Raw genomic sequence first — 24,584 nt, forward strand, 5'->3', positions numbered from 1 at the left:
GAGGCACCGCCCCTGCGCTCGGGCCGCCTCCGCCCCCCACCCGCCCCCAGCCCTGGCCTCCAGAGCACCGGTCGAGGAGCCCGGGCCATGGAGGCCCCTCGGGGAGGCGACACTGGGAGGGCAGGACGCCCGGAGCGGCGCCGCCTCCCCACTGGGTAGACCACCGAAGCTCCGGGACTCTTCTTGCACCTGCGGACGGCTCACGATGCTGCCGGCCATCCTTCTCCTCCTCCTGGGTAAGAAACCGAAAACGAGACTACTTGCCCGGCAACCCGCTCCCAGGGCTGTCACCGGGCCCAGGGGCTCTAGCTCCCTTCCTCCTACGTGGCCCCTCACCTTACCCTGCCTGCCCGTGCCCGGTACTGCCTGCCCCCATCCTCGGGAACTCTCTAGCCGCTCTCCTCAGCCCGCAGCCTCCCTCTGGCTTCCGTAGATCACCGTACCCACTCCATAGGCCGTGCTGCCGGACCTTCCTCCGAGGTCACACACCGCTGCCTTCCTCTGCTCCACCACCCCTTCCTGTAAACTACCCGGAAGCCGCAGATGGCTCCCTTTCCTACTTGACTCGCTCAGGTGAAGAAAACTCCGAAGCGTGACTCTTGCCCTTTTTCGCTCTTCCTCTAGGAGACGCTGTGGCCCACCCAGACAGGATCATTTTCCCAAATCCTGGTGAGTAGAGGATGCCCCTGGGGTCCCATGGGCTTGGTAATGAGGGAGGACCCAAGAGAAAGACTCTCTCTTCCTTGAATTCCTCTAGTACCTACCATAGTTTTAGAGTGGAGCTCATCCACCCTTTATTTTACAGATGGAGAAACTGAGACCTAGCATAAGCCCTCAGCCGGTAGTTATGTATTTTTCCCCCAAATATCCATCCTTGATCGGCCTAGCCAAAATGTAGTCTTCCTGAGGATAGAAACAGTATTTCCCGGTTCCTCCTGGCCCAGTGGCTGGCACAAAGCAGACCTCATATTGTTTGTGGTGTTGATACTTAAGGTGGAACTATGATGAGTGTGGAGAGACAGGGGCCTGCTGAAGACTATGCCTCTAGAGTGTGTGTCGCTGGGGCAGGGGAGTTTCTGTGCTCCTTCTTGAAGAACCCAGGCCCTTGGAGGAGGCGTGGCATGGTAAGAGGCTCTCAACCGATGTCCCTACCTTCCTCTCTCTCTCCAGCCTGTGAGGACCCCCCGGCAGTGCTCTTGGAAGTGCAGGGCACCTTACAGAGGCCCGTGGGCCGGGACAGCCGCAGCTCCCCTGCCAACTGTACCTGGCTCATCCTGGGCAGCAAGGAGCAGACGGTAACGGTCAGGTGAGAAGCAGAGCAAGACCCTATTCCTTTCGCCCACCCCTCCTCCTCTACCATGGAAAAGACTTCAGGGATCTTCTCCATGGAACTTCCATCCCTGTCAACAGGGGGAAGAGTAGAATTAGACTTGGCCTAGTCTTCCCTAAAAGACTGGCTTGTTCCATGGTGAATTGGAACTGCCTGGAGTGGACATCTAGCTTGGGTCTTGTCATCTCTGAAGGACAACAGAAACAGTCCTTTCCTCTAGAAACAGTCCTTTCTCTCTGATATGGCTGCTTGGAGGAGTCCTTCAATCCATTGCACATCCTTGCTTGGGATTCAAATCTATTCCTTCATCAGCTTAGAACCTTCCTCAGCCTCCCCAGATCTTTTTTTTAAAAAAATATTTATTTATTTATTCATTTTATTTTGGCTGCACTGGGTCTTAGTTGCGGCACGTGGGATCTTCGTTGGGGCATGAGGGATCTTTAGTTGTGGCACACAGACTCTTAGTTGCGGCACGCGGGCTTCTTCGTTGCGGAATACGGGATCTAGTTCCCTGACCAGGGATTGAAGCCATGCCCCCTGCATTGGGAGCGCAGAGTTTTATTCACTGGGCCACCAGCGAAGTCCCTCCCCAGATCTTTTAAACAGTCCAGGTCTCCCTGGGCTCCTCCAACCATGGGCCGTGGGGTTGGGGCCCATGTTGAGTACCTAGCTATTTGCTTCCCACAGCTCACTTCCCATGAATTTACCCAGAAAAGGGTAGGTGAAGGGAGAGGGCAATCTGGGGAGAGGTTGTTGGGGCAGAGAGATCAGAATGCCATGGTGATCTCAGGTCTCACCACTGGGCACTGGGAAGGGGATGGTGAGTTCTGGTTAATTAAGCTGTATGGTAATTGCCGGTTACTGCTAGCACCAGACTCGGGTGACAGTGTTGCAACAACAGGAAAGCAATGAATCTGTTCTAACTCAGTCCAGAACACAAGGCAGTTTTTCCAAAAGGCTCTAGGATGTACTCATGGTCTCATGGTGCCATAGGCCTCTGTTAGGGCTGTTGCCTTGATTACAAAGGAATTTGGCTAACTCCATTTTCATTTGGCTATTTGGATTGTGGATAAGCAGGTGTTCGTGCTTCTTGGAGTAGAACGGGCCTGACAACACTGGGGGAGGAAGAAGCCAGCAGTGGTCAAGAATATCTTACGGGGGCTTCCCTGGTGGTGCAGTGTTGAGCGTCTGCCTGCCGCTGCACGGGACATGGGTTCGTGCCCCGGTCTGGGAAGATCCCACATGCTGCGGAGCGGCTGGGCCCGTGAGCCATGGCCGCTGAGCCTGCACGTCTGGAGCCTGTGCTCCGCAACGGGAGAGGCCACAACAGTGAGAGGCCCGCGTACTGCAAAAAAAAAAAAAAAAAAAAGAATATCTTACGTCCTGCTCTCCTTCACCCCTGTAGGTTCCAAAAACTGCGTCTGGCCTGTGGCTCAGAGCGCTTAATCCTGCGCTCCCCCATCCAGCCACAGATCTCCCTGTGCGAGGCACCTGCCAGCCCTCTGCAGCTGCCTGGAGGCAACGTCACCATCACCTACAGCTATGCTGGGGCCAGAGCACCCATGGGCCAGGGCTTCCTGCTCTCCTACACCCAAGGTGGGCTGGACAGGGCTGTCTGTAGTGCCACTAGAACAGGCAGTGGAAGCCTGAGGGAGGAGGGGAGGATCCTGGCAGCTCCAGTGCTTCACAGTCCCTCTCCATGGTGCCTCTGCAGATTGGCTGATGTGCCTGCAGGAAGAGTTCCAGTGCCTGAACCACCGCTGTGTGTCCTTGGTCCAGCGCTGTGACGGGGTCGATGCCTGTGGCGATGGATCTGACGAGGCAGGTTGCAGTTCAGACCCCTTCCCCAACCTGACCCCGGGCCCTGTCCCCACCCCACCCTGCAATCACACCTTGGAAGACTTCTATGGGGTCTTCTCCTCCCTCGGATACTCACACCTGGCCTCAGTCTCCCACCCCCAGTCCTGCCTCTGGCTGTTGGACCCCCATGATGGCCGGCGCCTGGCGGTGCGCTTTACGGCCCTGGACCTGAGCTATGGAGATGCAGTGCACGTGTATGATGGCACCGGGCCCCCCGAGACCCTCCGGCTGCTGCGCAGCCTCACCCACTTCAGCAATGGCAAGGCTGTCACCGTGGAGACACTGTCTGGCCAGGCCACAGTGGACTACCACACAGTCGCCTGGAGCAGCGGTCGGGGCTTCAATGCCACCTACCACGTGCGGGGCTACTGTTTGCCTTGGGACCGACCCTGCGGCTTAGGCTCTGGCTTGGGGGCTAGCGAGGGCCTAGGCGAGCGCTGCTACAGCGAGGCACAGCGCTGCGACGGCTCATGGGACTGCGCTGACGGCACGGACGAGGAGAACTGCCCCAGCTGCCCACCTGGACACTACCCCTGTGGGGCCGCTGGCACCCCCGGTGCCACAGCCTGCTACCTGCCTGCTGACCGCTGCAACTACCAGACCTTCTGTGCTGATGGAGCAGATGAGAGACGCTGTCGGCACTGCCAGCCTGGCAACTTCCGGTGCCGGGACGAGAAGTGCGTGTATGAGACGTGGGTGTGCGACGGGCAGCCAGACTGCGCTGACGGCAGCGACGAGTGGGACTGCCCCTATGCCCTGCCCCGCAAGGTCATTACCGCTGCGGTCATTGGCAGCCTCGTGTGCGGCTTGCTGCTGGTCATTGCCCTGGGCTGCACCTGCAAGCTCTATGCCATTCGTACCCAGGAGTACAGGTCAGTGGGAATGCAGCTGGCAGTAGAGGCGTGGGGACTGAGGGCGGGACAGGGCCTGTGCAGCCACAGAAGTCCAGAGGGCGCCCACGTTGGGGACGGGTTCTGGTGACCAGCTTCTGGGTTGGCTCCTAGGGTTGTCTAGCTTGGCAGGCGTGCTTCTCTGAGAGGGGGACCGGTCTAGATCTTGAAAGCCATCTCAAGGAAGGAGGGGGATGTCAGATGACTTTGGAAAGCCGTGGCCTAGCTCCGGGTGCCCTGGCTTGGGTGCAGAAGAAAGAGGCCTGTCCAGGCTGGGGCAGGCGGCTCTGGTGAGCAGCACCTGTGACCGAGCCGTCCTCGTCCCTTCCAGCATCTTCGCCCCCCTCTCCCGGACAGAGGCCGAGATTGTGCAACAGCAGGCGCCTCCCTCCTATGGGCAGCTCATTGCCCAGGGCGCCATCCCACCTGTAGAGGACTTCCCTACAGAGAACCCAAATGACGTAAGTCACCCTCCCTCCGCAGCCGGACCACCTCCCACTCCCAGCCCTTCCTTCTTTCAGCCTTCTGGCCGTCCCCACCCGCTCTGACTCTGGTGTCTTCATCCTCTCCTTGCAGAACTCCGTGCTGGGCAACCTGCGTTCTCTGCTACAGATCTTGCGCCAGGACATGACTCCAGGGGGCGCCTCAGGCACCCGCCGCCGCCAGCGGGGCCGCTCTATGCGCCGCCTGGTGCGCCGTCTCCGCCGCTGGGGCCTGCTTCCTCGAACCAGTCCCCCAGCCCGGACCTCTGAGACCAGATCCCAGGTCACACCTTCTGCTGCTCCCCCTGAGACCTTAGACGGCAGCACAGGTCCAGCCCGTGAGGGCGGGGCGGTGGGTGGGCAGGATGGGGAACAGGCACCCCCGCTGCCTGTAAAGGCTCCACTGCCACCTGCCAGCACGTCTCCAGCCTTCCCCACTGTCCCCGAGGCCCCAGGGCCACTGCCTGCGGCGCCCCTGGAGCCATCACTGCTGTCTGGAGTGGTACAGGCCCTGCGAGGCCGCCTCCTGCCCAGCCTGCGGCCCCCAGGACCAACCCGGGCCCCACCTGGACCCCACACAACAGTCCTGTCCCCAGAGGATGAGGACGATGTGCTGCTGGTGCCACTGGCTGAGCCCGGGGTCTGGGTGGTCGAAGCAGAAGATGAGCCACTGCTGGCGTGAGGTGACCTGGCTCCCCTGGGTGCTCTATTCACAGTGACAGCAACCCTTTAGAGGGCAGCTCAGCTTCCCTTCCACTACTTCCCTCCCTGTCCCTCAGTGTGAGGGCACTTGATGGGCCTCCCATGGATCCCATGTAGCTGCTATAAAGTTAGGTGTCCCTCAGGCAGGGAGAGGGCTCACACAGAGCCCCCTCTCTGTGCATGGCCAGAGACCACAGTCCTCCACTACCCTCTCCCCACACCACCACCATTTGGGTGGCTGTTTTTAAAAAGTAAAGTTCTTAAAGGGTCATAGGCCTGGACACTCCATCCTTGCCAAACCCACCCAAAAGTGGCCTTAAGCACCAGAATGCCAATTGGCTGGAGACTTCCAGCCCCCAAGGGGAGGATTTGGGCAGGCCCTGGGGTTTTGCCAATGGTGATCCCTCCCACAAGGCCTAGCTCATAAAAAGAGCACAGCAAATGCTTTTGTTCCATAGCCAGGTCATTGTCCAGGAAGCCAAGGTTGAAAATAAAGGAATCAGAAATTTAAGATTTTTGTAAATGAGCTGTGAGCATGAGCCCCGCCTCTCTGCCCATCTCAGCTTATGCTCCCCTCACCTTACTCCTCCCTATGAAGCCCTTTGCTCTGCCCTCCACCTCCTGGCCTTTTCCTATTTATTTTCCAACCACCCATCCTTGTTTTTTATACCACTCAGAGGGTAAGAAAATTCTAGGAACCCTAAGACTAACCCTCTCCACCTCCACTCGCTGCCTGGGGCCCAGCTCTACAGTGACTGACACCAGCAGTGAGCACCAAGCCTCCTTACTCACCGCCAGGCCGGAAGTCATGAGCCCGCTGGGCCCTGCAGCTGAGAAACTTCCCATTTATGGAGTACTCACAGAGCACTAATCACAGAAGCAGACTGTCCCTGGTGAAACACTCCTGCCCTCCATCCTCCACCCTACCAGGCATTTTCAGTCTGTCCTAGGCAAGACAGATGAACTCACAGCCAGGATGCCTCAAAGCGGGCAAAGATGCGTCCAGAGAAAAATCATAATCATTCAGGGTGTGAAGATGCTAGCATCACCTTGGCCAGATCCAAGAGGTCTTCCTGGAAGAGGGCCCAAACTAGATCCTAAAGAATGCTGTCAGTAGTTGGTATAGAATTGTGAATGTTAGGCGGGGTGAGAGTCCATATGATAAGCAAACTAAGGGGACAGTAAGGGCTAGGGCTGTAAGAGGGACCCTAGACTTCCTGAGAAAGGGGCGCAGGAGCACAAGCAATAGCCAGAGCCATAGAGCTGGAGCGGGTGACGGAGGAGGGGGGAGTGATCTGTGAGAAATGTTGGGACCCAGCCTGTGGTAAGCAAGCTGACAGAGCGGTCCCAGAGTTTAAAAGGAAAATCAGCCGGGACAAAGGATTTAGAAGGAGCCTGTGGGAGTGGGTGTGATGCCCACAGGAGCAGAGCTGAGGCATTCCCTAACAATCAGTCCCCGGAGAAAGGGCTCCCCCTTAGGCTCCCTTACCCTTCCTGCCTGGCCCGGCCTATCCCCACCTCCCTGGTGGAGGGGCCCTGTTGATGACACACTGCCAGCATCCTCACACCCAGCACTAATTGCATACCGTTCCCTCTCCCAGCGAGCAGGAGCCTAGGGAAGTGGCCGAGGGGACGTGGTACAGTCCTGGGACACTGGCATCTTGGCTTGGGGAAGACTCAAGCACCTTTCACTCCACGCCCTCTCCAGAGATTGGGGAAGGGGCTCCAGAGATTCTCATCCTTGCTTGCTGTTCTCCCACCGGGCCTGCCTTCCCCAGTGTAAACAATCACTGGGTCCCACCAGCGTTAGGCCCAGTGAAAACAGTGAGGCAGGGAATGTTGATTTCCCCTCCCATGCCTCTCCATCACCTGGCCTCTGCCTCTCCCTGCTCCTCTCCTTCTCCATAGCCAGCTCGAAACCTTCAGCCTGATATCCTCATCGTTGTCCTGCTCCAGACCTTTTACCTCCTAGGGGTATATGAAACTTGAAAGTGGACAGAGATTTAAGGTAGAAGAATGTTCCTCATGGTGGAACGCTTCAGAATGCTGGAGGGAGGACTTGAAGGTAGAGTTCACTAGGAAGCCCTGTGCATGTAGATTTATGGGCCTGAAAGAAGATTCCTCTAGGTGCTGGGTGTGTGATCTACGAGGTGCAAGCAGTAACACCGTTTTTGTCAGCCACAATGAAGCCCCAGGTGGCGGGGAGAGGGGACTGACCTTGTACAGGCAGAATGGGGGAACTAAGATAGAGGGTCTTACCCAGGCAAGGGTGGGGCACTAGGGGGCTGTCACCCAAGTTATTTTCACCATGGCCCAAGGAAAAAGAAATGAGGCGACTTCAGATCCTATCAGGATAGACACCACTGTCCAAGGTGCCCAGTATCGGGGGTGTGGGACTCATGCAAAGGCCCTTGGTGGGGAGGAGGGAGGTGATCTTAGTTATGAGATGGGGATCAGGCTGAAAATCTGAGCAGATACCAGAATTCGGTCCTTAAGGAGCAGAATCTGGGCCTGAACCAAGCTCCAGGCCGTGCTGGGAGGGGAAAGGGACCCCCAGCCACACAGCCTGAGACTGTGGGAGCACCAAATTGTTGGGCAACCTGCTGAGTGCCAAACCCTTTATCACACGTAGCTAACCCTCACAACAAGGCTGTGCTGTGGGCATCACAGCCCCAATTCACAGGCTCGTGAGCAGCTTCATAGGAATACTGCTCCAGTCTCTACTGAGAGGCAGACTTAAATCTGGATCAGCTCGGTTCCAAATCTCAGTCTGTCCCACTATTACACAGGACCTCCAATTCCTGAGGGAGCCTTGACCTGGGCAAGTGCACAGCCTCTTACCAGTGGGACAAGAGAGATGGTGGTTCAAGATGAAACCAAGCATGCATCTGTGGCCTAAGGCTGGATTGAGGGCAGGCAGAAGTCATGGTCAAGAATCTTCGCTGGGGTCTCCAGCCACTGACACTCTTATCTAGTATCATAGAAATGAATTCTACCACCTAAATGAGTTTTCCAGAAACATAAAGCTCAACCCTTTACAATTTAAAACTTTTAAAAAACTCATTCTGGAAGGAAATCACTCTAAAACATTACACTCGTCTTCAGCCCATCTGCACTATAAATCCTTCTGGATAGCTGAGGATCATTCATAGACACCAAAAACCTCGGCAGCAATGTTTTCAGAAGCTGTAACAGCGTCAGAAAAGCTATTTGCCTTAATGCCAGATGACCTTGGACCACTTTTTAAATGCTTACGACTGCTTTAAAAGTTTTCTGTGATATTGCTTCCCTTGCTACCGAGCTATCAGGGGTCACTAGCTGCTATAAATGTGCTTCTCATCTTTGAGCACAGGAACACACATGGACACATTAAAACTGTGAATAAAGTAAGAACAAGTAGGCTGTGACTGAGGACTGTAGAGTCTGTCCAGTGAGTGAAGCACATGAAGACTGTAGCTGCTTAAGAGTTCTTTCTGCTCCCTCTAGACCCCACAATGTTACCCTGTAGCTGACCTCCACGTAAGTGCAGCGTCACTGCACTAGTAATCCCTAGATCACTATTTGCTTCTTCAGTTGGAAAAGTCCACTGAAGATCACAATATAGGTTGTCCCCAATAACAGGAGACAGCTGGAATATTTAAGACAAGGAAGGTAGCATAGCATAGAGACGAAAAACAGTCTTTGGCATTGGAAAGATCTGGGTGGGAATCCTGGTGTCCCCATTTTCCAGCTGCATGATTGATTTGGGGCACAGGCCACTCACCCACCACTCTGAGCCTCAGGGTCATGAGGATGAAAGGAGAGAATGCAGGAAGGTGCTTAGCACAGTATCTGGCAAAAATGGGGTGAGAAGCGGCCAGGAAATCGGAATGTGTGTTTGGGTCCTTGGGGGCACCGGGAAGACAAGAGTGGGAGCCTGAAGGGAAAGGGACCGGGCAGAAAAGGAGCAGTAAAGGAGCCCCGCTATCCTGGCTTCCCCCCTGCCCCAGAGGTAGGTGTCATTGTGTGTCTGCCCTGTGTAGCCCAGAAGGCCTGGGGCTGCCCCAGAGAGCACTGAGAGGGGGGCTGGCACCTGCACTGGGGATTGGGAACTTCTTCTAGAGGGCTAGCTGTCTCTTCTCCCCTTTTTCCTGCTCTGATTAACACGAGGTTGGTGGGCCAGGCAGGGAGGGAAAGATGGGGAAGAAGTCCCCACAATGGTTTGTACCCACCTGAACCTAGTGAAAAAATGAAGCTGCCAAACAAAGCAGCCACGTCTCCTTCCTCAAAGCCCCCATCTGCCTAGGGGCCAGGCTGGGAAATGGGTACTGCTGTGGGCCTTAGCCCAGAAGGGGTAATATGGGGAAGAAGGGGTGGCAGAGAAGCTTGGTGGTGGGGTGGCTGTCCTCCTGTCCCTGCGTCTTTTTTGGTTTCTTCCTTTAGCCCCTCCATTTAGCTACTGAGCTCCCACTCTGGGCTGAACACTGGGCTAAGGGGCTGGGATACGGAGACAAATCACACATAGTCCTGGCTCCTGGAGGAAGACCACCCAGGCCCTGGGTCCTTGCCTCCTCCCATCCTCAGCTCCCTTGCCCACTGACCCCTCACCCCACTTCTCTGAACCCGTCTCTTCTGCCCCTCTGACTTTGTTCTGTTCATGTCTTAACCAGACTCCGCAGTGTGTGTGCTCCCAGAGGGAAGCGACGCAAAGGGGGGGGGGGGGGGGGGGCAGAAAGGAGGGAATCCCGCTGACATCACGGCTCATTAGCATATGTGACCTCATCAGGGGGTGGGACTGTTTCCCCAGGTGTTTAGGGGGAGGGCATGGGGGGTGGTATTTAAAGGGAAAAGCTGACAGTGCTGCTGAGTGAGGGAGCGGGTGCTGCAAGCCGCCAGGCTGCACACGCACACGCACACCGATGCACACGGACCTCGACACCGACATGGACACGGACACAGAAACCACAGCACTCTGCCCCGCCAGCAGCCACCGGGCCTCCCCGCCAGGGACGCCCACACCAGGTGAGGGCTGAGCTGGCAGGTGCTGGCTGCAACCAAGGGGGTGGGAGCTGAAGCTTTGGTGGGGAGGTCAGAACTAGGGGTTGAAGGAGCTCGAACGCAAACAGCAAGAGGGCAAGAGCAACTCAGGAAGTGGGGAAGCCTCCTGCCCACACTAGGACTGGGGCTCGTATGAGGTGGGGGGCTAGGGGGCAGAGGTGGGCTGCCTAAATGTCCCCTCACCCATCACCCAGGGCTTCCCTGGGGAAACTGGTACTTAGCCCCTAGGTCTGCCTCATTCCCAAGAGGTTGGGACGGGCAGGAGGGAAGGGGGAAAGACGAGGGGCAGCCCACAAGCCTGGGAATCACGGGCAGGGGGCTACCCTGGGGAACTGTTTTGAGGGTTTCTCTGTCTCCTGGAGGCCCTGGCTGCCAGTCAAGTATTGATCCTGGGCTATTTCCAGCCTCTCTCTATCCCCCTTTGTTATGTCTGTGGTTCCTCCTCCAGTTACCCTGGCCCGTGCATTGTCACTCTCCCTGCTCCTGCTCTCTCGCTATTTCTCCTCCTCCCTCCCTCTCTCTCTCCCTCCCTCAGCCTCACGACGAACACAATATTCTGTCAGACTCACAGGGACAGCCAGGGGTGCAGAAGGATTCTCACACACAGACATGCATTGGGGGATGCTTACCTACAGGGCCATGGGAAGAGGCAGCCCCTTTAACACACCCATGGAGACCCAACACACACATCTCAGTGAGCAAAGGCCCTTCCCTGGGAACAGGCTCCCCACAAAGTTTTTGACTCTGTCAGTACCCAACCTCAGAACCTGTGCAGCAGCTTCAGTTTATCCCCTGTGTGGGGATCATCAGTGTAGGAAGCAGGAGGGGGCAGGGCCTCCCGGTGGAAGGAGGGGCAGCCCCCGGCCAGAGGCCTAGTCTGGGGGTGTGCCTGTGTGTCAGTGTGAAGTGTGAGTGGGTGTGCAAGCCTGCACACAGGTGCCTCCCTGCATGGGGCATGTTTTGAACGGATTGTGGCTGGAACCACACTGGGCAAGCCTTCAGGTCAGCCCCTGGGAGCCCCACCAGTTCAGGCTTCTGGTGGAGCTCAGTGAAAGAAGGTCGGACCAAAGATTCTCAGCTCCTTCTGGGTCACGGTCATCGACTGGGCCTCTGAGGCTGGAGCAGCCAGGATTGAGTCCTCTGCAGGTTCTAGGCCTACCCCACTCATAGCTTCCTTCTCTTTGCCCCCCCAGAAGCAGATGCTACACTGCTGAAGAAGCCAGAGAAACTGTTGGCAGGGTTGGACTGGGGCGGGCCACCCCCTGCCCCAGGGGCCCCCAGACGAAGAGGAAGTATGCCTGTCCCCTACAAGCACCAGCTGCGGCGGGCCCAGGCTGTAGATGAACTTGACTGGCCACCTCAAGCCTCATCCTCTGGCTCCTCTGACTCCCTGGGCTCAGGGGAGGCAGCCCCCACCCAAAAGGATGGCATCTTCAAGGTCATGCTGGTCGGGGAGAGCGGCGTGGGCAAGAGCACCCTAGCAGGCACTTTCGGTGGTCTCCAGGGAGACAGTGCTCACGAGCTGGAGAACCCAGGTATTTGGGGGAGCCCTGCAAGAATTGAGGGTGCCTCTGGAGCCCTAGTCAGGGATGGAAGAGCTCAAGGCATGAACAGTCCTGGAGGCCAGAACCTAAGAGAAACTGTTTCAATGCTTTCTGTGGCAACCTCCCTGGAGGGGGTCCCTGGTGCTGGGATCTAAAGCATCCCTGGTTACCAGGTCTAACAGGTGTTGGGGAGCCTCCTAATGGGCTCTATTCCCTGTCCCTATTTCCCAACAGAGGACACCTATGAGAGACGCATCATGGTGGATAAGGAGGAAGTGACTCTAGTTGTTTATGACATCTGGGAACAGGTGAGAACTAAGATGTGGCTGCAAGCAGGTGATGAAACCTGGGAGAGCTGAGGAGGGGCAAAGTATGGCTGAAGGCTGAAGGCTGGTGGGACTACAGCCCCTGGTTTTAACATGTAGTGGAACCTGACCTTTCATATATATTGTCTCAGAGAGCAAAGGCTCACACCTATGCACACACCATGGTATTGAGAGCTGCTGTCTGGTTTCCAGGATCTTCTGACCCAGAGGAAAGTTAGGATCTGGATTCGACAAACCCTGCAACTGCAAGCCAGGCTGAACACCCTGAAACTGACCCCCTCTGTACATTTTTCAGCCTAGAAAATCCTGATCTGAGAGGACAGAAGCTCAGGGCTCTGTAATGTCAGGGAAGGGGAAAAAAGTGAGGACTTGTGAATATTTGGACATAAATGATTACTATGCAGAAACGAGAGGCCAGATTACACACACTTGAAAAGCATTCATTTTTTAAGAGCTTAAGCATAAGAAAGTAGGATGGGCTACCCTAGTCTAGGATCCTATGTCCCCCATTCGCCCATGTGGAGCTCACATTACACTTCTCCCTCCTCCACAAACGCACCCCGAGTATGGAGACTCTGCCATTAACTAGCTCTGTGTCCTAAGCAGGTGGCTTCTCCCTCACATCCTGGCTCCTCATCCTTGAGGTGTAAGGTGCTGGGCAGGTTCTCCCATGCCTCCAGCCCTGACATTCCACGACTCTCTGCCCATCTGCAGGGGGATGCAGGGGGGTGGCTGCAGGACCACTGCCTTCAGACAGGGGATGCCTTTCTCATCGTCTTCTCGGTCACCGATCGACAAAGCTTCTCCAAAGTTCCAGAGACCCTACTACGGCTCAGGGCTGGGAGGCCCCAACATGACCTGCCTGTCATCCTCGTTGGAAACAAGAGTGATCTGGCCCGCTCCCGGGAGGTCTCACTGGAGGGTGAGTACCCTGAACCTCATCCATGTTTGCAATCTCAGGGAACCCTCTCCCTTCCAGGACACCTCTTCTCCATAAGGCCTTTTAACCTCCTGGGTGCACAAAATTGCAGTTAGTCCCAGGCTAGGGGCAGACTCTCAATGCCCACGCCTAGGACCCCGAGACTTCCTTCTCCTCCCCCTCACCTCTTCTCAAGGCCCCTTTCTCCCTCCCCCTCCACACCACCACCGCCCTCCACTTAATCCCTGCTTGTTCTATCAGTTGCAAGAGATCCATTTGCCCCAATCCCTTTCCACTGCACGCCCTGGGCCCCCCAGGCCCAGCCTCGCCGGCCCCGGGCCCAGCGCAGCCCCGTGGGCGGGCGGGCGGGCGCCTGAACACGTCCCTTCCTGCAGAGGGCCGCCATCTGGCAGGGACACTGAGCTGCAAGCACATCGAGACGTCGGCCGCGCTGCACCACAACACGCGGGAGCTCTTCGAGGGAGCGGTGCGCCAGATCCGGCTGCGGCGGGGCCCGAACCGCGCTGGGGGCCCGCAGCCCGAGTGGGGCAGGCCCGAGGGCCCCGCGCCACCCACGCGCCGCGAGAGCCTCACCAAGAAGGCCAAGCGCTTCCTTGCCAACCTGGTGCCGCGCAACACCAAGTTCTTCAAGCAGCGCTCCAGGTCGTGTCACGACCTCTCCGTTCTCTGAGCCGCGGTCGCTATGGTCACCGCGGTCGCCATGGTCACCGCGGTCGCCATGGTCACCGCGCCCTCCGCTCGCCCCCTCGCCCCGCCCCGCCCCCGTCCGGCTTCCTCTGTGAAGACAGTCTAGGAAACCAGAAACTCCCGGGACGCCCCGGTGAGACTACGGGAGCCGGGCCCCCCGCCCCCAGACCCCGGCGGGAGTCGCCCCACCCGCTCTGCGCGCTCTCCGGTTACCTCCCGGCCTCGGGGCTCCTGGAAGGCGAGGACGCTGACCCGCGGGGGTCGTGCAGCGGCTGTTGGGCGGGGCGGCTTCCGGCGGGCGGGGAGGAAAGTAGTTCTGCGAGGTATTTTGTTTTTTTGTTAATTCATGCTTGACCACCTCTCCCGTAAAGAGATGCTAAAAGCAAGAACTGGAAAAGTGCTTTGTAAACTCCTTTACAGTTTTCCACCTTTGTACTCAGCGCGAATATGCCTCAACTTTAAGAGATCCTTAAAGGTAAAGACACGGAGCCGCTTCTTTGAGACTTTCCTAAAGCGTCCTGGCTCTGATCTGCTGCACTTGTGCACTTTGCCTTTAAGAAGTTCTTAAAGGCAAGGGCCTGGAAGCGCTGTTCTTCTGAATTGTGATTTACCACGGCACTTCCCCTTTAAGGTTATTAAGGGGAAGGTGTGCAGAGACTTGCCTGAAGAGCTGAGCGGTGGCAACCCGCCTTTAGCCAGGTCCCAGGAGGCATCGGCAAGGGAGCCACCCTTCCCTTTTCAATAAAGAATTTTTCTACTGCACTTGCTTACTTTGACTCTCTGTTCTCAAAGCCCCCCCCACGGAAGGGATGGGTGGATTTAGGTTCCTTGCTCCTCTGAGCCTGAGTTTTCTGGTCTGTAACGGTTCTAGGGAGACTCCGGAACTGACTTAGTCCTGGAGTAGTCATAACAAGGGGCAAAAGGCCCCTAAAGATTACGGAGCCCAACTTGTCCCTTTGCCAATGAAAAAACAGGCCTGGAGAGGAGCAGGGACCCGTTAGAATTAATTTGGTAACTCAGTGACCAAGTCCCCATCACCTTACCCCTTAGCGGCAAGGAGCCCACTGGAGGCTACATTTTTTTTTTTTTTTTTTTTTCGGTACGTGGGCCTCTCACCGCTGCGGCTTCTCCCGCCGCGGAGCACAGGCTCCGGACGCGCAGGCTCCGGACGCGCAGGCTCAGCGGCCATGGCCCACGGACCCAACCGCTCCGCAGCATGTGGGATCCTCCCGGACCGGGGCACGAACCCGCGTCCCCCGCATCGGCAGGCGGACTCTCAACCACTGCGCCACCAGGGAAGCCCTGGAGGCTACATTTTGCGCCTAGAAGTACACTCAGCTGTGGCCTGGGCTGCTTCAAGGTGGAGCCACATCCAACAGGGAGGCCCATCAGCTGGGGCGTGATAGGGTTGGCCTGCACCTCCCCAGCTGTCACCTGCAAGGTCCCTGTGAGAACTGAAGCTGTCAGTGCCTCCCCTGGGGACGCCCACGCCTGCTGCTGCCTGAGCTAAGAGTCTGAACAAAGAGAGCAGAGGCAGCAGTTGCCCTCACCCCTAGACATACAATACAGCTACCCGAGCACCTGAGGGCCAGGCCTCCACTCTACCCCACCCAGCTTCCCAGAACTCGATGGAAAGAGGGATGAGATGTCTCCTGAGTCCTTGCAGCTGGGGAGGAGCCAAGGGGGACCAGCCCAGCACAGGTGGTGAGATGATGATATGAATAATGACACTATCCTTAGGACTTTACTTATCTCAATTCTTTAATGACTATATGGTGTCACTACCTCTTTTACTGTGGAAGAAACAAAGTAACTTGCCTGAGGTCAATAAGCAATAGAGCTGGGATTGCACTCTCGTCTTCTTGATACTTAATGGTGATTGTATCCAGCCTTGCATCTGAGGTTCCCCTTCAGTGAGGATGAGGGGAAGAGGGAGAGGGACAGTAGAAAGAATGCAGGGGACACTATGGGCAGAGCCATGGGCAGTGGCTGTGGTAAAAGGGCCAGAGAAATTACACGGCTATAGTGGCGTAAGCCAGCTCTAAACTCTGGAGACCAGGAACAGCGGCAGTGCAAATTGTAAACTGCAGGAAAACACACTGGGCGCGTTAAGGGACCAGATGGTCCTACAGTTGCGTTGAAACCTCAGGGACGTGAAGAGGAGGGCTAAGAGATGAGCACTGAAAAGAAGTTTGGGAGCCCTATTGCAAAGGACCTTAAATGCCAGGCAAAGGAGTTTGTGCCCAATTCTGTAGGCAGTGAGAGTCACTGAAGGGTTTTGAGTGTGTAAGTGACATGATGGGGCTGGTCCTTTGGGAAGGGGAGGCAAGGAGATGGACTGAAGCAGCAGAGGCAAGGCCTGAAGAGATGAGTTTAGGGGACAATCACAGAAATACACATGGAAGGTAATGAAGGACCACACTGAGGGAGATGGCAGTGGGAAAGGAGAGGCGGCATGGAACTTAGAGTCAGAATCTGTGGGACTTGCAACTGAGTGGCTGGGTATAAAGACAGGGAGAAGTTGCAGGTGATGGGAGGATGGTGAGGAACTGGGAGTTAGGGGGCAGGGGAGGTAGCCGGTAAATGGCTCCATTTTGGAGACTCTTGAGTTTGAGGTGCTCAGAAATACATCCCTGGACAGCTGAGTCTGAAATTCAGAACAAGTTAGGGCAAGAGACACAGATAGGAGAATAACTGCCATACCAATGGTAGTAGAAAAGCCAGAGGAAAGGATGAGATGCAGGGCAGTCACACAGGGCCCCATGCTTAGTTTAATGCTCTGCTGTCACTTGAACGAGGCTCCTTGAAGAAGGAACCCTGCATTTTCATTTTGCACCAGGGACCCACTAAGGGAGAGACTAAGAGGGTGCAATACAGGCTGGGATCCTTAGCCTCAAACCACACATGGGTTTTAGGGGTCTGTGATTCTTGTGAAATGGTACAATCTGATGCGTTTGTGCAGTCATGCATTTGTCTAATAGGTTCATGAATTTCATCAGTTTTCCAAAGGGGTCTGTGACCCAACAAATCACAAGCCGGGATGGTACTGACTGCTGCTGAGAAGGGGAACTGGGTGGGTGGACGACAAGTGTAGAACGTTTACTTTTCACTGCATGCCTTTTTTCTACCTTTTGGGTTTTTAACTATGGCTAAATAACTTTTTAAAATAAATTTATTTACTTATTTTTGGCTGCATTGGGTCTTTGTCGCTGCTCGCAGGCTTTCTCTAGTTGCGGAGAGTGGGGGCTACTCTTTGTTGCAGTGGGCAGGCTTCTCATTGTGGTGGCTTCTCTTGTTGCAAAGCACGGGCTCTAGGCATGCAGGCTTCAGTAGTTGTGGCACGAGGGCTCAGTAGTTGTGGCTCACAGCCTCAGTAGTTGTGGCGCATGGGTTGTTGCTCCGCAGCATGTGGGATCTTTCCAGACCAGGGATCGAACCCATGTCCCCTGCACTGGCAGGTGGATTCTTAACCGCTGTGCCACCAGGGAAGTCCCTAAGCTAAATCATTTAAAACAAAACAAAGCTTTGGTGTTCCAGAGAAAGAAGAGGGACCAAAGAGAGAATCCTGGGGACAGGAAGATAAAGAAGGTGGGGATGCAGCTGCCAAAGAAGTGGTGGAGGAACTAGGGTTGAGCTGGTAGTGACTACTGCCCAGGGAGAAGGGTTTTCTAGAGGAAGAGTACCACCACTGGTCAAATGTGGCAGGAGGGGAGAATGAGGAACCAGAAGGCCCAGTGCCTTTCATGTGGCAGAAGTCTAAAGATGATGACGGCAGGACCTCCCCCATGAGGGGAGCCACACACGCCACAAGCTTCCCTCCCCCCAACTCAGCCAGTTCCATCAGCCCGACCCATCTGTGTGTTCCCTCCAGACGCCTACAGGAAAGAGCTCAGAACAGACAGAAGCTGAAGCCCCGCTCCTGCTAGACTTGGGAGAGGTGGGGTCTTCTCTGAGATCCTAGCCACTCTTCTCCCTCCCTCTGATCAAGGCAAAGTAAGCCCAGGCTGCTGATCTGCGCTGGCATGAGACCAGCAAAGGGGCCCGATGCTGAGCTGCCTGTGCCAGGTAAGATCCTCTCTGCCCTCATGCGTCTCTCTCTTTTTTTTTAAATAAATTTATTTATTTATTATTTTTGGCTCTGTTGGGTCTTTGTTGCTGCGCGCGGCTTTCTCTAGTTGCAGAGAGCAGGGGCTACTCTTTGTTGCGGTGTGCAGGCTTTTCATTGCGGTGGCCTCTCCTGTTGCAGAGCACGGGCTCTAGGTGCGCAGGCTTCAGTAGTTGTGGCATGCGGGCTCCAGAGCGCAGGCTCAGTAGTTGTGGTGCACGGGCTTAGTTGCTCCGGGCATGTGGGATCTTCCCGGACCAGGGCTTGAACCTGGGTTCGAGCAGGCAGATTGGCAGGTGGATTCTTAACCACTGAGTCACCAGGGAAGCCCCGTTCTCCTCTTAACCACTGCAATTTCGACTTGGGGTCTGTGCTCCCTTATCAGCCCAGTCCCTGCCCAACTTCTACTAACCCCATGCCTCCTGGCCCACAAGGCCTCCTCATTGGCCAAGAGCATAGACTGGGTGTTCTCTCCCTGAGAGGCCAGAAGTGAGGCCAGTCCTGTCTTAGAAGTAAGTTATCCCTCTGCTCTGGGCCTCCGCTTACAACTGGGCCTTTCTGCCCTGCTGCATCTAACCCTCTTTAGAGACTGGAACAGGGGCTCTCCTCTTCTGAAGGACTGCCAGAGTCATGGAAGGACACTCCGCAAGTCTTCTGCATTAAATCCTCACTCCCAGAAAGTCCACCCATACATACATCTTTTTATTAATCTAATTGTTCCAATCCACATCAGTCTAAGTAAAATCTTCCTGGATGTTTTAATCCTTCATCTACAAATGTTTGTTGCTCTGCTCAAGTACTGCCATATGCCAGTCACTGTGCTGGGCCCTACAGAGAAAACAAATACAGATAAGGCACTATCCCTGCCCTCAAGCAGCTTACAATTGAGCTGGAGAGACAGGGCAAGTTGGAGGCAACACTACCATGGCCAAAACAGCAGCAAACTATGCCACGTTCTGACTATCTAACTGCAAGCTATATCACGTGCTCTAAGAGTCTGAATGGAAGAGACAGAACATTTGGAAGACATGTTTTAGGAACTGGGCCTTGAAGGTTATACAATAGGCTGTAGATGGATGGGGGAAAGAAGGAAAAGAAATGTCTTGCGGCAAAACCACATGAGCAAATGTACAGGAGAAATGGTGGGCAGCCTGCCACATGATGAGGTAAAGACCTTCTCTGTACAGAAAGAAGCAAAATTTGGGAGGATGTCAAAGGGTCCCAAAACCAGACAAGAGCATTCTGCTTCTTAGTCCTTTATCACCTGGTGGCTCTCTGATGGAAATACTCAAGGAATTTGAGTCTTGATGCCATGACTCTAGAGCTTGGTGGCCTTGTAAACTCAAGGCATGAATATAAATTCAATGGGGCTGTGCAAGCCTTTTACCTGGCACTCAGGCTCACTATTTTCTGGTTGGAAGTCTATGGAGAAAGTCACTCTTAACCTCTCTTGTCTTTCTGAACCTCAGCTCTTCCCAATTATAAAAGGAGAATAAGGGCTTCCCTGGCGGCCCAGTGGTTAGGACTCTGCGCTTCCGGTGGGAACTAAGATCCTGCCTGTCATAAGGCGTGGCCAGTAAATAGATAAATAAATAAAATGAGAATAATAATACCTATCTTGTAGGATAATCATGAGGACTAGATAAAAATGCAAATATCTTCATGATTATACAAATGAGCAGTGGGAAGTAATGCTTTTTACAAAAATTATTTTTCTTTTTAAAAAAATTTTTATTGGAGTATAGTTGATTTAGAAGCAATGTTTTTCTTTTGTTTTTGTTTTTTTTGTGTGTGTGTTTTTTTGCAGCATGTGGGCCTCTCACTGTTGTGGCCTCTCCCGTTGCGGAGCACAGGCTCCGGACGCGCAGGCTCAGCGGCCGTGGCTCACGGGCCCAGCCACTCCACGGCATGTGGGATCTTCCCGGACCGGGGCACGAACCCGTGTCCCCTGCATCAGCAGGCGGACTCTCAACAACTGTGCCACCAGGGAAGCCCTGTTTTTGTTTTTGTTTGCGGTATGCGGGCCTCTCACTGTTGTGGCCTCTCCCGTTTGCGGAGCACAGGCTCCAGACGCGCAGGCTCAGTAGCCATGGCTCACGGGCCTAGCCACTCTGCGGCATGTGGGATCTTCCCGGACCGGGGCACGAACCCGTGTCCCCTGCATCGGCAGGCGGACTCTCAACCACTGAGCCACCAGGGAAGCCCTAGAAGCAATGTTTTTTTGCAACCTGTGTCTGGTCCCTTATTCAGGCAACCATGCAACATGCTAATCTCTCAAAGCATGGCACCACTCTGGAAATACAAATTTAAGTTGTGGTCCACAAAGTCCAACAGCCTCCCGCAAGACTCATAGGTAACCCATTATCGGATTTCTTGTTTGGGTAGTTTTGGGGGGAAGATTGGCAACTAAAGCCTAAGGATGGTATTATACTACAGTTTCCCATTTTTCTGTTCAAATTACAACTTTAGGCAGAGGACCTGTGCTGAGTTAAAACACTATTCTGAAAGGAAACTGCCAGAGTAGGTAGGGCTAGGCTCTGGAGACCACAAAGACAGGTGCTATAGGAATGCTTGGGGGAGATTAGGGGGGATGCTTGCAAAGGACTATAACAGAGACTGCTCTGGGATTTTCCCTAGCCAGACCAAGCAAAGGGCACTAGGTATCCTGAAGGTACTTGAGGGGCCCACCTTGATTTTCCAAAGCCATCTGGTTGTAACCTGATTATAGAGTTTCAAGTATAAAGAGATTTGACCAGTGGGATTTGTTTTCCTGAAAGGTAGCCTGACTGTGTGTGACCTAGGACCTTGTAAGCCTGGGACTTTAGCCCAGGAACAATGAAGGTTTATTTTCACCATTGCCCCACCATCAGTTCCGCCCCTGTAAATCTCGAGCATTCTCAAAGTTGGGGAGGAGAATTAGGTCAGGTAGAAAGTCAAGTATGTAGGCATCCAGAGGAATGGGAAGCTATCAAGTTCTAAGGCCTCTACAGGTTATCATTTCATTGAATCCTCACAACATCCCCAAGACAGGTACTACTGTTATCACCTCCTTTCTAAAAGGGAGGAGTCTGCGTTAGAGAAGTAACACCTAAGCTTACTCAGCTGGTTTGTGGCAGAAGAGAGATCGGAACCACTTGGTGTTGTTCTAGAGTATGATCTTTCTGCTACAGGGTAGAGGTCCCCTGGTTGGGCCCAGGAAGTGGGAGAAGGAGGCTAATTCTCAGCACCATTCATTTTAAACAGGTAGGCTTCAGGATGCTTGAAAGCTGACTCAAGTTCCCATCCTTTCTGGAATATTGGCAAGAGTCTGACAAGTCTCTGATTTCCAAGGTCATTGTTTCCCTCTTGCAATCCAGCACCGACTGGCTCTTTTCCAATCTTCAGGCACCTCATCCACCCACTGCCCTCAAAAATAACTGCTTAATGGGTCTCCAGTAACTCCACCCAACTCCTTAAGGGCTCCTGAGAGCAGATGGTCTCGGAGAGCCAAGAGAACTCATCCAACTTTTAAAAGTGATCTTTGATCATCTCTTTCCTTGCCTCCATTTTCCCATACGATCTAAGTTGACTGGTCTGCTTCACCTCACACAGAGCTCTCTCAACCAAGAACACACTTTGAGGGACTTCCCTGGCAGCACAGTGGTTAAGAATCCGCCTGCCAATGCAGGAGACACGGGTTCGAGGCCTCGTCCGGGAAGATCCCACATACTGTGAAGCAACTAAGCCCATGCACCACAACTACTCAGCCTGCACTCTAGAGCCTGCGAGCCACAACTACTGAGCCCGCGCGCCACAACTACTGAGCCTGCGTGCTGCAACTGCAAAGGCCCGTGCGCCTAGAGCCCGTGCTCCGCAACAAGAAGCCACTGCAATGAGAAGCCTTCACACCGCAACAAAGACACAATGCAGCCAAAAAAAAAAAAAAAAAAGAATACACTTTGCGAGCAATCAGTTCTGGATATAGAGTGCAAAAGTTGGGAGGGAAGGGGGGGAATATCTGAAGTCAGAAGATTCAGACACACAGCTTCAGATCAGAACTCCTTTCCTGCATTCAGCTCATGACTACTGACTTCACCTGGTTGTCATGGAAACATCAGTCTCTCCTGGTGGCAAGGAGCACTTTAGAAAGCTTCACAGGCTACCATGGTAACACCAAAAAGAGTAAAGCTGCCTCCTCTCTTCGAGCGGTGAGGAAGAAATGGACGAGACTGCTAGGAAAAGCAGGCTAGAAGGGACAGCCTCTGGAAAGCCTGGCTCTGACTTGAACTGAGGGGAATTAATTCAACTCAACAGATATGAAATATGTGCAAACAAAACAGTAATGAATGGGCTTCCCTGGTGGCGCAGGGTTGAGAGTCCGCCTGCCGATGCAGGGGATGCGGGTTCGTGCCCCGGTCCGGGAGGATCCCACATGCCACGGAGCGGCTAGGCCCGTGAGCCATGGCCGCTGAGCCTGCGCGTCCGGAGCCTGTGCTCCGCAATGGGAGAGGCCACAACAGTGAGAGGCCCGCGTACAGCAAAAAAAAAAACCAGTAATGAAAAAGACACATCTATGACTGGCTTCATCAAGCTATAACCATCTAGTAACAGAGTTTACAAAGAACTGTAAATAAAGTCAGAATAAGACCTACATAGGACCAAGAATACTGAAAAGGAAAATCAACTTCAACTAGGAAATCATCAGTCTTAAAGGACAGGATTTTGACCAGTAGAGAGGGGCAGGAAAAGAGAACAAGACAGCAGACATGGAAGTGGAAGAATTCAGGATATAATGAGAACTATAAGTAAAGAGACAGAAAAAGTGACACTTCCCCATGACTCCAAGGCTTTGGCTTCCACAGTGATGCTGAGACAGGTTAAGATTAAGATCAAGGGATCTGAAGCTAGACTGGACTGAAATCCCAAACTTGCTAACTGCATAATCGGGGGACAAGTTAGTTAACCTTTGGGGTATCAGTTTCCTCATTAACAAAGTAAAGATAATAGAAGAATCTACTTCAGAGGGGTCGTTGTGAGGATTAAACAATTCAATACATATAAAATGATTAGAACAATGCCTAACCCACACCAAATCCTGCATAAATGTAAATTCTCATTAATTGTTAACCATTCCACTTTTTGGTGCCAGGATAGCCTCTTCGCACTGTCCAAGTAATACTCCCCCCCACTTTTTTTTTTCCAGTTGCAGCATGCAAGCTTCTTGGTTGCGGCATGCATGCAGGATCTAGTTCCCTGACCAGGGATCAAACCTGGGCCCCCCAGCATTGGGAGCGTGGAGTCTTACCCACTGGACCACCAGGGAAATCCCTGTCCAAGTAATACTTCCTGATTCGCACCAGACTCTTTAATAGAAAACAGGGGCTGTGACAGAATACCTCCAAGTTTTTAGCTCATTTCCCTTCCTTATAAGCACCAAGACTAAAGGTTCATAGGTCACAGCCCTGCTTCCACTGGTAGCCCACAGAGCCTAAGAAAGAAGTAGGGTGAATCCCAATGTAAAGAACACAGCAGTTTAAAGAACAGGGAGGAATGCCACTGCCTTAGAAAAGAGAGAAGTGGAGGCTATAAGCCGAAAGTCAAGTGAAGAATCCCATTTAGAATTGAGGACTCGTGGGGAAATTCTAACTGCGCTGGGAACAGACCTGGGCAACAGTCTCATCTCTACTCCCACCTTAGGCACCATGCTCAGGCAGGAGGTTGAGGGAGGCTCCTTTACATTAGGCTGGGCCCAGAGGCTGTTCACTGCCCCTTCTCTCCACTCCAACCACCCTCTACGGAAGGATGAATAAGAAGGCACTGAGTCACACGCAGTGACACTGGCTGTTACCCACTAGACGTTGTCACCTTATGTAGGTTAAGACTAGAACAGAAGTTGTCTTTGACATTCCCTTACTTCCACCCTTGTCTCTCTCCCAGCAAAAAGCTACGCAAGGCTCTAAGAACAAGGAGCAAGGAAGAACTGAGGTGGAAGGACCCAAAATGCAGGAAGGCCAAAGCAGCTAGGGATGGGAGTATAAGGAAACTGAGCAGTGGTGGGGGCCCACCTGAGGGCAGGAAGCAAGGCCTGGGGGTACCTACAGTTTGAAGATGTTCAAGACTGCCATGAGGAGGCCTGGCCCATAGCCTCAGGAGGATGCATAAAAATGGTCTGCACTGAGGTCAGGTTGCCTTAGCAGCCGCATCAATAACTGCAAGGGACTGGGCCTTAGCCAGCTGCTCCTACCTGAAAATAACGTGGCCTCCTTCCCTTCTCCCAGGTCCAGAGAGCAAATTAGTACAGGTAAGGGGTAGGGGTGACAGTGGGTGAGACTGCAGCAGCCTGGAAGTCCCTCCAGAGTCCCAGTGGCCTTTTATGCCACAAGTAGGTTTCAGGTACTTAACACTGCAGTGTAAAGAGCAACGTCATAAGCTAACCACTAAAAACCATCATTCTGCTTAGAAGCCTTAACTGACAAGTTAAAACCTAGCAGCAATTATCCAAATTTTTAGCATGACAATAAACTCTCAACATTCTGTTGCACAGAGACCAGTAAAGAATGGAGGAAGCTCACAGAGCCCTGTCCCTGAACTTCAGACCTTCTCCTTTTGGTTGGTCCCTAGTTGGTGAGCCAGGCTCTGGACTAGCCCCTTGTTCTAAGCCTTACAAAGCAGGCAGAGGAAGGTGTGCCCTCACCTTTGGAA

General features: G+C 53.9%; 2 protein-coding genes across 2 annotated transcripts; both read left to right on the plus strand.

Annotated features, from left to right (window-relative positions):
- Positions 1-5,787, plus strand: LRP10 (LDL receptor related protein 10). The gene is made up of 7 exons (XM_029237395.1): positions 1-236; positions 625-669; positions 1,171-1,306; positions 2,736-2,926; positions 3,045-4,062; positions 4,412-4,541; positions 4,657-5,787. The coding sequence occupies exons 1-7, from the start codon at positions 206-208 to the stop codon at positions 5,242-5,244; spliced, it is 2,139 nt and encodes a 712-aa protein (XP_029093228.1). The 5' UTR covers positions 1-205; the 3' UTR covers positions 5,245-5,787.
- Positions 5,788-6,692: 905 nt separating this feature from the next.
- REM2 (RRAD and GEM like GTPase 2) lies at positions 6,693-13,781 on the plus strand. The gene is made up of 5 exons (XM_029237411.1): positions 6,693-10,265; positions 11,495-11,836; positions 12,080-12,153; positions 12,886-13,093; positions 13,486-13,781. Exons 1-5 carry the CDS (start codon positions 10,163-10,165, stop codon positions 13,779-13,781), a joined length of 1,023 nt encoding a protein of 340 aa, XP_029093244.1. The 5' UTR covers positions 6,693-10,162.
- The last annotated feature ends 10,803 nt before the right edge of the window (positions 13,782-24,584 follow it).

Source organism: Monodon monoceros, unplaced genomic scaffold (genome assembly GCF_005190385.1).
Source record: "Monodon monoceros isolate NGI ecotype Baffin Bay Population unplaced genomic scaffold, NGI_Narwhal_1 Super_Scaffold_21, whole genome shotgun sequence".
Lineage (NCBI taxonomy): Eukaryota > Metazoa > Chordata > Mammalia > Artiodactyla > Monodontidae > Monodon > Monodon monoceros.